Genomic DNA, 12,760 nt, shown 5'->3' on the forward strand with positions numbered 1-12,760 from the left:
CTGGACCGCCAGGGAGGTCCCCAGCCTTTTTTTTTTAACATTTATTTATTTAGTTATTTGTTTATTCGGTTGTGCTGGGTCTTAGTTGTGGCAGGCGGGCTCCTTAGTTTCACCAGCAGTTTTTTTAATCTAACATTTATGGAGCTCATGTTATGTGCCATACTGAGTTATAAATATTTTACATATATTATTTTATTTACTCTCAAAACAATCCTAGTGTACTAGTGTTACAGTATAGTATATAATATTCTCTCCATTTTACTGATAAGGAAAAAGGAGGCCAGACTTGCTAATGCATCTTGCTCCAAGTCACACCAGTACTAAGCAGGAGAACAGGTGGTGAGTGTCAGGCTCCAAATACCTTGCATTTGTCCTCCCTTAAGAGAATGTCAGTTTCACAACCAGTTGAAAAACATTTTTCAGCATTTCATGAGCAGCCTGTCAGTTAATCGACGCCATAATAATGCCGAGTAACAACCACCCACAAAAACCTCAGTGATGTATAACAATAAATATTAAATGTGTGAGTCTGTGGGTTAGCTGATCCCGATTGGGCTTGGCTAGACTGTTTCACGTTTGGGTCAGCTAGGGCTCTGCTGTTCTTGGCTGTGCTAGAATGGCCTCAGCAGGGACAACAGGGACAACTAGATCTGCTCCATGTGTCTTTCATCTTCCAGTAAGTACAAGGGCAAGCAAGGACAGTCACTGCTAATATCACATCAGGCAGAGCAAGTCACATAGCCCAGATTCAAGGGGTGGGGAAAAGAGACTGCCTCTTTTTTCTTTAGATTTTTTTTTAAACATCTTTATTGGAGTATAATTGCTTTACAATGGTGTGTTAGTTTCTGCTTTATAACAAAGTGAATCAGTTATACATATACATATGTTCCCATATCTCTTCCCTCTTGCATCTCCCTCCCTCCCACCCTCCCTATCCCACCCCTCTAGGTGGTCACAAAGCACCAAGCTGATCTCCCTGTGCTATGTGGTTGCTTCCCACTAGCTAGCTATTTTACGTTTGGTAGTGTATATATGTCCATGCCACTCTCTCCAGAGTGAAGTAAGTCAGAAAGAGAAAAACAAATATAGTATGATAACACATATATATGGAATCTAAGGAAAAAAAAAAAAAAAAAAGGTCATGAAGAACCTACTGGTAAGACAGGAATAAAGACACAGACCTACTAGTTGTGACAAAGTGAGAGAGACTGCCTCTTTAGTGAAGGGAATGCCAAGGTCCCATGAGAAAGGGTGTAGATATGGGGAGGGGTGAAGGATGGGGCTGTGAATGCCATCCCTCTGCCACAGTAGGTTAGCACCAGTAATTCACTAACGCTCAGTAATTACCAAGAGCTTAAAAGACCTTCTGTGATTGGTATCTAACTCCATCTTCTGCCTTCTTCCTCACGTAATGGATAGTGCTTGTCATGTGATTTGCTCACTTCCGGACCTTTTCCCAGCACTGTTCCTTCTGCTTCAAGTGGCCTTCTTCCTCCCCAAGCCTGGCTCACTCCTCCTCACCCTTTGGGTCCAACTCAGGCATCACTTTGTTGAGAAAGCAGTCACTGACGACAGCTCAGGCTTGGTTAAACGCCCTTATTAATGCAGTGGTGATAATGAGTGCCTCACACTATATTATCCAGTAATTATCATTTTGTTAACATCATTATTGAGATATAATTCACATATCATAAAATTCACCCATTTAAAGTATATAGTCAGTGTTTTTAGTGTATGCACGCTGTTGTAGCCATCACCACGATCTTCAGTTTAGAACATTTTTATCGCCCCAAAAAGAAATCTCGTAACCACTACCAGTCACTCCCTGTTCTCCTCCCTCCCTCCCCCGGCTGTAGGCAACTGCTAATTTACTCTATGGATTTGCCTGTTCTGGGCATTTTATATAAATGGAGTCATATTCTATGTGGTCTTTTGTGAGTGCCTTCTTTCACCTAGCTTAATGTTTTCAAGGCCCATCCATGTACATTCATCCGTGTAACATGTATCAGCACTTCATTCCTTTTTACTGCTGAGTAATACTCCTTTGTATGCTGTATCACATTTTATTTACCCATTCATCAGTTGATGGACATTTGGATTCTTTCCAGTTTTTGACTGTCATGAATAATATTGCTATGAACATCTGAGTACAAGTTTTTCTGTGGACATATGTTTTCATTTCTTTTGGGTATATACCTAGGAGTGGAATTGCTGGGTCATATGCTAACTCCATATTTAAGAGTTCGAGAAAGTTCCATACTGTTCCAAAACAGGTACACCATCTTACATTCCCACCAGCAGTGTATGAGGGATCCAGTCACTCCATGGTCTCACTAATGCTTATTATCATCTGTCTTTTTGAGTTTAGCTATTCTGATGAGTATAAAGTGGTTTCTCATTGTGGTTTTGATTTGCATTTCCCTAAAGGTTCATGGTGTTGAACATCTTATATGTGCTTAATGTCCATTTTTATATCTTTGGAAAATTTGGAGAAATGTCTGTTTTAATCCTTTGCCCATTTATTAATTTCATTATTTGTTTTTTAATTATTGAATTAAGAGTTTTCATATATATGTATTCTAGGTACAAATTGCTTATCAAATATATGATTTAGAAATATTTTCTCCCATCTTCCATATTTGCAACTTTATTTCTTCTATCTCCTGTTCCGTGGGTTGTCTTTTCAATTTCTTGATGGTATCATTTGCAGCACACAAGTTTTAAATTTCGGTGTAGTCCGCTTTCTCTATTTTTTCTTTTGTTGCTTATGCTTTTGATGTCGTAGCTGAGAAACCACTGTCAAATCCAAGATCACCAAGCACCAAGATTTACTCCTGTATTCTAGAGTTTTATAGTTTTAGCTCTCTCCACTTAGGCCTATGATCCATTTTGAGTTAATTTTTGTGGATGGTGTAGTAATTATCTTTTATGCATATTTCCCCCACCAAACTGTGATCTCCCTGAAAGTGAGGACTGTTTGTTTTCTTTTTTTTTTTTTAAAGTTAGAAAGATAAAAAATATATTAGGAAAAATAAAACTATAATTGAAACAACTGGTCACTGGGGGTTCCTCCTGTCCCCTAGGTGTCTGTGGTCCCCCACCGGTGCCTGGTAGGTGCCCTAGTTGTGAGGAGATGCGAATTCGCATCCTCCTAGTACGACACCTTGACTCCGCCCCCCAGCATTGAGTCTTACGTCAGTTTTTTTTTAAGTTTAGAATTGGCTTTCAAAATCGAAGACCTTGTACGTAAATATTTAAATAATCATAAAAATTTAGGAAGAGACAGACAGGACCAGAACCAGAAAGATGACGCTGATGGGGACATAAGGGACACACCCCTGGGGGTGTGTTTGCTGGGGAGCAGCTGGCTTTGCCTTCTTCCTCCTGTGTCACCTTTGCTCCAGAGCCCATGGAGAATCCTCTCCAAATGGACGTGTGATGCTCCCCTCTCGTGGCCGCGGCCGGGTTTCCATGTACCTGCTTGGTGTGGGCGCTGGGCTGGGTGCAGGGGCCGCTGCCCCCTTCTGTGTGAGGACTGTTTCTTAGCCATCTTTGGATCTCAGTGTACAGACTAGGAGCTCTGCCGATGTTATCAAACAGTTGTACTTAGGCCCCTGAAGAACTGGGTTTAGTGAATTGTGTCTTCATATTCTGTCAGCCTACATGAAAGGCCATCAGGCCTGGACGTTCTGTGAAGATTGTTGCTTTATTTACTGCTAGTATGTAGTTGAGGATATTACCCATTCTTTTATTTGACAAATATTTATTGGATGCTCCTTAAGTGCCAGGCTCTGTGCTGACCTTCCAGGACTTTTATGTAGCATCCTCTTTATGAGGCCCTGAGAAGTCATTCCTCTCTGCTTTTACTACCTGGGTTTCTTTGTGCAGTGGGCTTGTTTTTATTTGACTTCGACTGCCAGAAAGTTTTAATACTGTTTTTGAAGAATGGTTAGGACCTCATGCCATTTGTTTTTATATTACTCTGGCTCTGTTTTTATATTATCATTCTTATCTTTTTATTCTGTTTTCTTTACTTAGCATTCTTTTTTATTTTGTATTTTTTAAATTATATATATTACTGAAGGCACTTCAAATATTTATTTTAAAACATAGTTGAGGTTTAAAAAAAGAGATATAAAAACCAAATGCTCTCTAATTGAGAAAAAGACTTTCAGAGGTGTTTATAATTATGTCAGTGAACTGTACAAATACAGGATGCAGTTGTATATAGCCTGTTGTTTCTCCTATTCTAATGTTTCAAAGAAAAGCATTCAGATTATTCTTTTTCATGTAGTCAGAGACAAGCTCATGATAGCTGCCCTAGGCCAGTATGTCATTAAAGGGTGGTGAGTACAAATGGCAGATGAACTCATGTAGCATTTTTCATGGCTGAGCTGTAGGGGTGTGTGTGTGTGTTTATAATACTTTGTGCCTTTTGATACCTGAACTGCTTTAGGTACTTGTTGCCAAGTAGGTTCTTATGTCCCAGTATAACCTTGAGGTTGTACATCATCTCCCAGCCAAAGGGCTGAATCCTAGGTGAAATCACTGGCTTAGAATAGAGGCAAGAAACAAGTTTGGCTTGGCCGTCAGCAGCAAGGCGTGCATATGGACACTGGTCATGGTAGTAGAATACAGGATCTTGTAAGCCTAGTAGGCATGGTGGTCACCTCCGTCACAGTAATGACTGAGCACATTCAGGATCAGCAAGATTGCAGCAAAAGGAAAATGTGAGTTCAACTGTCCCCATGATGGAGGGAATGTCCCTGAGCTGTTGAACCTGTGCTGCCTTAGAACAGTTGGCCTGCACATCTCAAGGCCATTGAGGTCAACCCTACTCCTGCGGTGGGACTTTAAAGTCATTAAGCACCTGGACTGGTTAGCAAATCTACTTCCCAGGAACATCCGAAACCTTGGTGTCAAAAGCTGATGAGGGAGAAATGTCCTTGTAAGTTGATGCCTCTTTTGACTAGAGAGCCGTATTTCACCGGGAGTCTGTAACTTGGCTTCAGGCCACACCATCTTTTCTGAAGGAGGAGGCTCCCAAGTTTCTGTAGCTGAGCCCATGTCTCAGTGACCTGGTCACATTCTAAGCCTAAGCAGGAAGTTCAGGCTCCAGGGAACCTGGTCACAGGTGGAAGATGAAAGGCTCCCTAAGCAGAAATGAAGTTGGGACTTCATTAAGCAGTCGTCGTTACTAGTAGAATTTCAAACTGAAAAAGAGTAAAGTTGACACGTGCTCCTTTTAGTCTCTTGTAAGTATTGCTCCATTCTGATTCACATAGTAATTGTTAGAAATATTAGTCTGTAGCGTGTTTATTTATAAGTGGCTGGCATCTTACAAGCATATGCACCGCCTGTATATCTGCTGGCATTGAAGAGATGACACCTTGAAAAATGACATAAAACTTTCAGAGAATTTGTAGGTTCAGAAGAAGTTTCAAAAGGCAACACCTGCATAAGAAAGCTGACCAAGAAGGCTGTCTCAACTGGTGTTGTACCTAACCGTCCAGAGCATCAAGAGAACAGCTTTTCATTTCTCTTTGTCATATTGCCTGAAATTCTGGCAGGTATCGCAAACCAAAGGCCTTTGTGACCAGGCAGAGATAACACATTTATATTTTAAAAAGCAAACGAAAAGTACTGGAATTGCCAAATAAAACGTGTGTGTAGACTCCCTGTAGATTAGAGAATCATTTAGGCTGAAGAGTGAAGTGTGGATACTTCCAGGCCGGTTGAAGTCGTTCTCCTGAGCACCGTGCTGCAGTCAGGCACTCTCGGGGTGAGAGATGGGAAGGGAAGGAGAGGAAGGACATTTTGGAGGTATGCCTGGGAGTTGGCAGGCCCTCAGCTGGGGGTGGGCTTAAGTCGGGGGTCCAGAGAAACTTGAGGGTGTTGAGGGAGGAAGGGCCCCCAGAGGGCGGAACCCACTGCCAAAAGGAAGACAGGAGGCTGCTGAAGACACACGAGAGTCTTTTTCAAAACTGTCTCAGAGGGGAGTCTTAGCTTTCCTCCTTGTCTTTCCAGCACCGCATGTCTCTGCTCCCAGAACCCCGGTTGAGACTATTTCTTCTGCAGTCAAACAGACTCTTCATGGTCTGGAAACTTGCCTTCTTTAACACTGTAGACCTCGTTTTATTCAGCTTACCACTGTAACTGTGAGCTTCTTGGAAGAGAAGTGTTGGCTATTTAACTGATGTTTCTAACATGGCTTCTTATGGGGAAACGCATTCCAAGTTACAACTAATTAATTGGTGAATGGACTTTTGGATGGTAGTGTATTAATGGGGTTGGAGTTTCCCATATTGGGAAAGGTTCTTTGGGGAGCAGAACACACCTGACCTGATGGTGTGCTAACTCACTCTAGAATAGCCTGTTAGAAGATGTGTAAATCAACAAAACTTGGAAATATGTTATTCCTTTCTGTGTGGCTATGTTGGAAGACTCTTTGAATTCAGAATTTTATCCCTTTGATTTGTAGTCTTTGTCAAACACTTATAAATTTCTGCTCTGTCCCATCAAAATGATTGCAGGGTCAAAATTATTAAGTTCTTATATATATTTTATTGTTTACTCATAAATTTATTTAAACATACATATCTAGGTTAATTTCCCTCTTTCCTGTACATCTTCCATATTCTCCTTTTTTGTTAATGGAATTTTGTTTAGTTAATTATCCAAGGTAGAAACTTATCTTTAACTCTGTCACCTTCTGCTTTACCATATATCCAGTCGGACACATGGTCTTACCCATTCTAGTCTTCTGAAGTTCCCTTTATTTCTTCTTATCACCCCTACAGTTACCACTGTCATCCTCGTTGTCTCTCACCTGGGCTATTGCAGTGAGATTTTACCTTTCTTATTGTGTGGGTCACAATAAGAAAGTGTCAGAGAAAGTCAAGAAAATGTGAAAACCACTGTTCTCGTCTTTCATGTACCCTCTTACCCCGAGTCTACCTCTTTGTCTTTCAGTTATTTTTCTAAAATAAGAATCTCATCATCTCACAACCCTGCTTAAGAGCCTTCACTGGCTTCCTGTTTTCTGCAGGATAAAGTCCACACTCCTTAGCATGGCTTACAAGGCCCTTGATCATTTTAACCCAAGGTGCCTCAGATGCCATTCTCCGTGCCCTGACTTCGGGACACCCACCTCGTCCTCCAGCCATGTAGCACCTCTTGCTTTTTTGCACAGACATGCCTTACTCTTTCGACCTTCTGCCTCACCAGTTGCCACTACTTGGAATCCATTCTCCATGTGACAGACCCATTTTTGAAGACAGAGATCAGATATCACTGATTTTGAGAAGCCCTTCCCAAGTACCAGATAGTCTGTCATGTGTCTCTCCGTCCTTGTTTAAGGGCTGAGGCTGTGCATTGTGCGACTTTATGTCCCATCCTTGGCCAGGGTAGCACATACAGCCAGCTCCTGAGTGTGTGTCCTGTGGAACTGGAGTCATTGGTTAAGGTAGCACACCGCCACAATTCTAGTCTTTCAGGCTCTTTTTTTTTTTTTAAAGTACATCTTCCCATTTATTTAGGTACTTTCTAAAATGTTTTTAGATCTCAAAGACAGAATTAGATTGGTTCCTCGAAGATTTGGAAAAGGAAATTAAAAAATGGGAACAGGAGAAAAAAGAAATCCAAGAGAGACTAAAGGCACTGAAGAAGAAGATGAAAAAGGTTTTAAATGCCAATGAAATGTAAGTAACACTTGAAAGTCAATGATTTTTACTTCTTTATGTATTATTGGGGTATATTTTGGGTTATTTTTCATTTTTGATATTCAATTTCAAGCTATATCAAGTAAAGTGAAAATTTTAGGTATTGTTTTCATTTCATTTTAAAGAACATCCGTTGGGGAATTATTGCACCTAAAACTTTTTATAAACCTACCATGTTTGCAGATAAATTACATAAAGGTAAGACTGCAAATCAACAAAGAACCGACTTCCAGTCTGAACACCACCTCTTACTGTGAACATTACCTTTAACCCCTTTTCCTTATTGTAAAATGAGGGGGCTTGTCTAGATCTAAGGTTCTTTCCAGCACTAAGATTCTGTGATGATCATTTTATTTATTACTTTCATCCTGAATCTTTAAATTATTAAAATTTGGTTCTGTAATATGAAAGATTTGGTAATACATTCAGGCAATTGTCAGATGGGCCAGGTTTGTTTCAAGATTCTCTGTGATCCCTCCTAACTCCTCTTTCCCTAAACAGTGATATGTCATATGATTCCTCAGCTTAATTGTTACTACTGTTGAACAAAACACCAGAAACATAGTGGCTTAAATTAATTTTTATTTGATCCTGCTCTTGCAGTCTGGGCTGTTTGGCCGGACCATTCTTCTGCTGGTCTTGTCAGTGGTTCCTCTTGTGGCTGGGCTCAGCTGGGATGCTGGGGTGACTTGGCCTCTTTCTTCCTATGCAGTTTCAGGCCTTCTCTCTCTCCATGTGGCTTCTTCTATCTATTTGATCTGTCCATATGGTCTCCATCATGGTAGCCAGACCTCTGATGTGGTGGCTAAGAGCTTCCAAGAGTGCAGAAGTGGAAGCTGCCTGCCCTTCTGAAGGTTCAGACCCAGAACTGTCAGAGCGTCACTTCTGCCACATTTTGTTGTTTTGAGCAAGTTGCAGGTGCAGTGGCAGAAGCCAGAGATAATTATGAAAGAAGGCAGAAATTCCATGAAAAGCCACCCAGTATTGAGAACTTAGAGGAACTATTTTGTAAAAGAAGTGAAATGGAAGATGGTTTTTTGGAGACACTAGTCTGTCATCTTCTCGTTCTGCCGGCTTTCGGAATAAAGTCGTATTCCTTGCTTCAGCACCTCGTCTCCTGATTTATTAGCCTGTCCTGCAGGAGCAGAGTGAGCTTGGACTCGAATCGTGGATGCCTTCCCACAGCTGTGATTGGCTGATCCTCGGTGACCAGGTGAAGCTATGACTGCTCTGCGCTGAGTGTGAAATGCACGTGTGCAAGTATTCTACTAAGGAAATGAGGCAAGAGGTCATCCATTCGTACATTCACCAGAGTGGAAACATGGCACAGAATGAAGGGGGACATGGGTTCAAGCCCTGGTCTGGGAAGATCTCCCATGCCGCAGAGAAACTAAGCCTGTGCACCACAACTACTGAGCCTGCACTCTAGAGCCCATGCTCCGCAACAAGAGAAGCCACCGCAATGAGAAGCTCATGCACCACAACGAAGAGTAGCCCATGCTCGCCACAACTGGAGAAAACCCGTGCAGCAACGAAGACACAACGCAGCCAAAAAAAAAAAAAATTTATTGTAGTTCATTTACAATGTGTTAATTTCTGCTGTACAGCAGTTATTCAGTTATACATATATATATACATTCTTTTTCATATTCTTTTCCATTATAATTTATCATAGGATATTGAATATAGTTCCCTGTGCTATCTTAATATCTTTAAAATAATTGATTCTAGAATTTTTTCTAGAATCAGTGGTGGGCTTACCTTACCTCTTTGGTTTTATAAAACTCATATTCTGCTCTTTGTTGAAAATCAGGAATGAAAAAACGGTATTCTTCAGATTTCTGGCACCTCTTCTCTTTTTTGTGAGATGCCATTGATGATCTTAGAAGAGTTTCAAAAAATAAATAAAGCTGGAAATCGGATTTTAAGGCATTGAATTAATGAGAAGAAAATAAAAGTGAGATTCTGAGATTTCATAATGCTTTTCCTTAATGTGTTCAAAGCACCTTTTTGTTTTGAATTCAGCAAAAAGAATAAGAATTTCAGTACAGAAGGAAATTTATGTGTAGACAGCTTTTGGCTTATTTCTGGCATGTCTCCTTTCTGTCAGGTGGCGGTTTTATAACAGCACAATTTATTGAACTTGGCACCATGCTTACTCGTACTTATATGCAAGTCATGCTGTTTCAAATATGTCTTTGATGATTACAATTGACTGGATATTTAAGATTATCAGAAAAGGAACATCATAAGAGTTGTACCTAATAAAGAGTTTCAACTCTAAGTGTTTCAAAAAAAAAAAAAAAAAAAAGAAGTGAAATGGCATTTAACCTGGTTCTTAGTGGAAATGTGGGTCTTTTAGCAAGTAGAGATGACTAAACAGGTGTATAGGTGAGCGTGAAAGAAGAGGCAGAACCCACCTGCTACAGGACATTGCATAAGTATCAAAGATTTACACACTTTGGAAGAATTGTCCCACTGTGTGCATACGAGTGTGTGTGTGTGTGTGTTCAGTTGGACTTGAGGTTCTGTTTTAAAGAATAGAAGGCTGTTTTCATTCTGAGTGAGAACCACTGTTAAACTGATGATGATCTGACACCTTACTCCTCTGTTTCGTGTTGAAGCCCCTGGAGGTGCTCCTGACAGAGGACTGAGACAGGGGATCTTTGCTGCAGACATGCGACTTAGAGTGAAGAAAAAGGTGATCTGCCCTGCAGGTGTAGAAGGAAATTTTCCCAAAAGGAAAATGGTCCAAATTCTTTGCCTATTTAGAAGATATTAGAAATGAAACAAAAATAAATGTAAAGAATTCAAGAAATGTTTGCATGGATATAGGAATTTACTGTGTGAGATTGTGTTTTTAAAAACCTTTGAAAATTAATTAAAATTTGGTGATTATACTTTTGTAGGTATACCCAGGAAAATGCTGGAAAGGAAAAGGAACGTGAATTACTTCTGGACCAGTCCTTTGAAATCAGGCAAATTAAGCTTAAATTTATTTTAACATCTTATTATACTTTTAATACTGGAGGCACAGTCTACACATATTTAGACATCCAAATATATTTTTACTTGTCTGTTTCTTTTAAATAATTATGTTTCTCTTTATAAAAATTTCTCTTTCTACTTTATTATTTAAATTAATATTTAAGTAAATTTATTCTTTAAGTATTTTTATTTTATGTTTCTCCTTTTGTTTCACATTGTCGGTGCAAAACGGTCCTGAATTTATCATTGTAGATTACTCTTCTTTTCCCTTGAATTAACCTGAAACTAAAAATGTGTTTTAAAAACTTTTGTTACTTGAAGTAACAGTACAAACTATATTACGGTAGTTTCTTGCTCTACAATTAAAGATTTATTAAAGAATTTTTATTATGAACCTATAAAAAGTTTCCTTTTAACCTTTATTAATAGAAGTGTTTGTACATACTGGTAACCAGTATATTCAGTAGTAAGCAGTTGTATTCTGCTTTTCTTATTTAATATTGTTTCATACACATATTTCCATTTACATCATAGTCTGTGCCGGGTTTTTTGTTTTTGTTTTTAAGCTGTTATAAATGTAATGCCATGAACAGCTTTGTACATATCACTTTTTTCCTTTGGGTTATTACCTTGTAATATGGGTCAAAATAGAATTTCTGACTCAGTAGCCAGATTAGACTTAACCTAACCTCATAAAAATGGTGAACCAGTTTCTCAGCAGTCCCACCAATACTCACTTTTAATTTCACATCTTCCTTCGATCATTTGTAAAGTGCAAAGAGCACATGTGAGTCTTGCATTATGTAGTCAAATATTAGGCAAGAAGTTTCTCTAGAAGATGTTGTGTCTTTTTGTGGCATGACTTAAAAGCTAACCTGGCTTCAGCCTTTGTGATCTCACTGATGAAGTTTTTTTCAATGAGTTTTTTTTCCTTTAATATTTGCAGTAAGACATTTATGAATGAGAAAGTGAAAACAGAGGAGCGTATAAAGAAGGAGAAAGAGCGTCATGAAGAGAGCCTTCAAAGGGCTGTGGGTGCAGAGGTGAGTCCAGGACACTTGGCGACTGACAGATATGGCAGGATAGCATTTGTTTACGTTGTGTTTAATTACACATGAGGCACGACAGCACTGCTGGGAGGTGTGGAGGCTGAGGGATATCCTTTCGCCCATAATCCTACCTCCCTGGAACAGCCACTCTCTCCTTGCCTGTAGCTTTAAAATGTTTTACCTTTGTGCTTATTTATTACATAGCTGTACTCATAGTGTACACCACATTTTATAACCTGCTTATTTAACATAATTCAATCATTTTCCATGCTCTACACTTTTAATGGCTTCATCATATTTAATCAAGTGATGTACCATGAAGTAGCCAACCATAAAATCTATTTGCCAATGCTAGAAAAGGAACTTGAAAATAATCCATTTATTAAGAATATACTCTTCTCCCTGCAGAAGAATATATACCAATGTCAGTATACTATTTGAGAAACTACTGAGACAAAAATAATAATAATGACCTCTGGCTGTATTTTATTTAGTTCCTGAAATATGGTTGTCTTTGTTTTTCTAATTGAGAAGTAAATGTTATTTATTAGTGTATGTGTCTATGATTATTCTAGGAAAGTAAGGAAAAGCTTAGCTTATGCAGTCTGTAAACATGAGTCTTTCAGTGAAATATCAGCTATGCAGCTGCTTTTCTAAAGAAAGGAAGGAAAAAAAAGTCCAAGTACTTCTACTTTGTGGATACTATGCCTGCATCTCTGTTCCCAAGTCATTCAGTTCCCATTTACCACCATTTGGCAAGCAGGTTTGCCTGGTGGGCCCTGTCAAGGTTACTGACACCTGGATTAAAACAAGGCAGGTCTACATTTCCTGCAGTGACTTTTACAAAAATGGCCAGTTGGCTTGTGCGGGGAGCCAGAGAGTCTAAAGTTTTAAAAACATGCCCTAGAGCCTTTTGATGCCCTTGCTGATAACAGCTTCTCTGAGGCTTTTATTTTATTTTATTTTAATGCAGCTATTCTGTAATTATTTATTTATTTATGT

The 12,760-nt window shown here is 39.4% G+C and overlaps 1 protein-coding gene across 19 annotated transcripts in view; it reads left to right on the forward strand.

Moving 5' to 3' along the window:
- TTC3 (tetratricopeptide repeat domain 3) overlaps window positions 1-12,760 on the forward strand; it is a 137,303-nt gene that overhangs the window by 107,847 nt on the left and 16,696 nt on the right. For 18 of the 19 annotated variants that reach the window (XM_082458752.1, XM_082458744.1, XM_082458742.1 and 15 more), the window contains 3 exons: window positions 7,561-7,700; window positions 10,631-10,699; window positions 11,656-11,752. In XM_082458752.1, the coding sequence (XP_082314878.1) occupies window positions 7,561-7,700; window positions 10,631-10,699; window positions 11,656-11,752 (306 nt within the window). Of the gene's footprint in view, window positions 1-7,560; window positions 7,701-8,850; window positions 10,608-10,630; window positions 10,700-11,655; window positions 11,753-12,760 lie in introns of those variants that run through there. The other variant, XM_082458746.1, reaches the window with a different exon arrangement.

Source organism: Balaenoptera physalus, assembly GCF_965194825.1.
Source record: "Balaenoptera physalus genome assembly, chromosome: 4".
Classification (NCBI taxonomy): domain Eukaryota; kingdom Metazoa; phylum Chordata; class Mammalia; order Artiodactyla; family Balaenopteridae; genus Balaenoptera; species Balaenoptera physalus.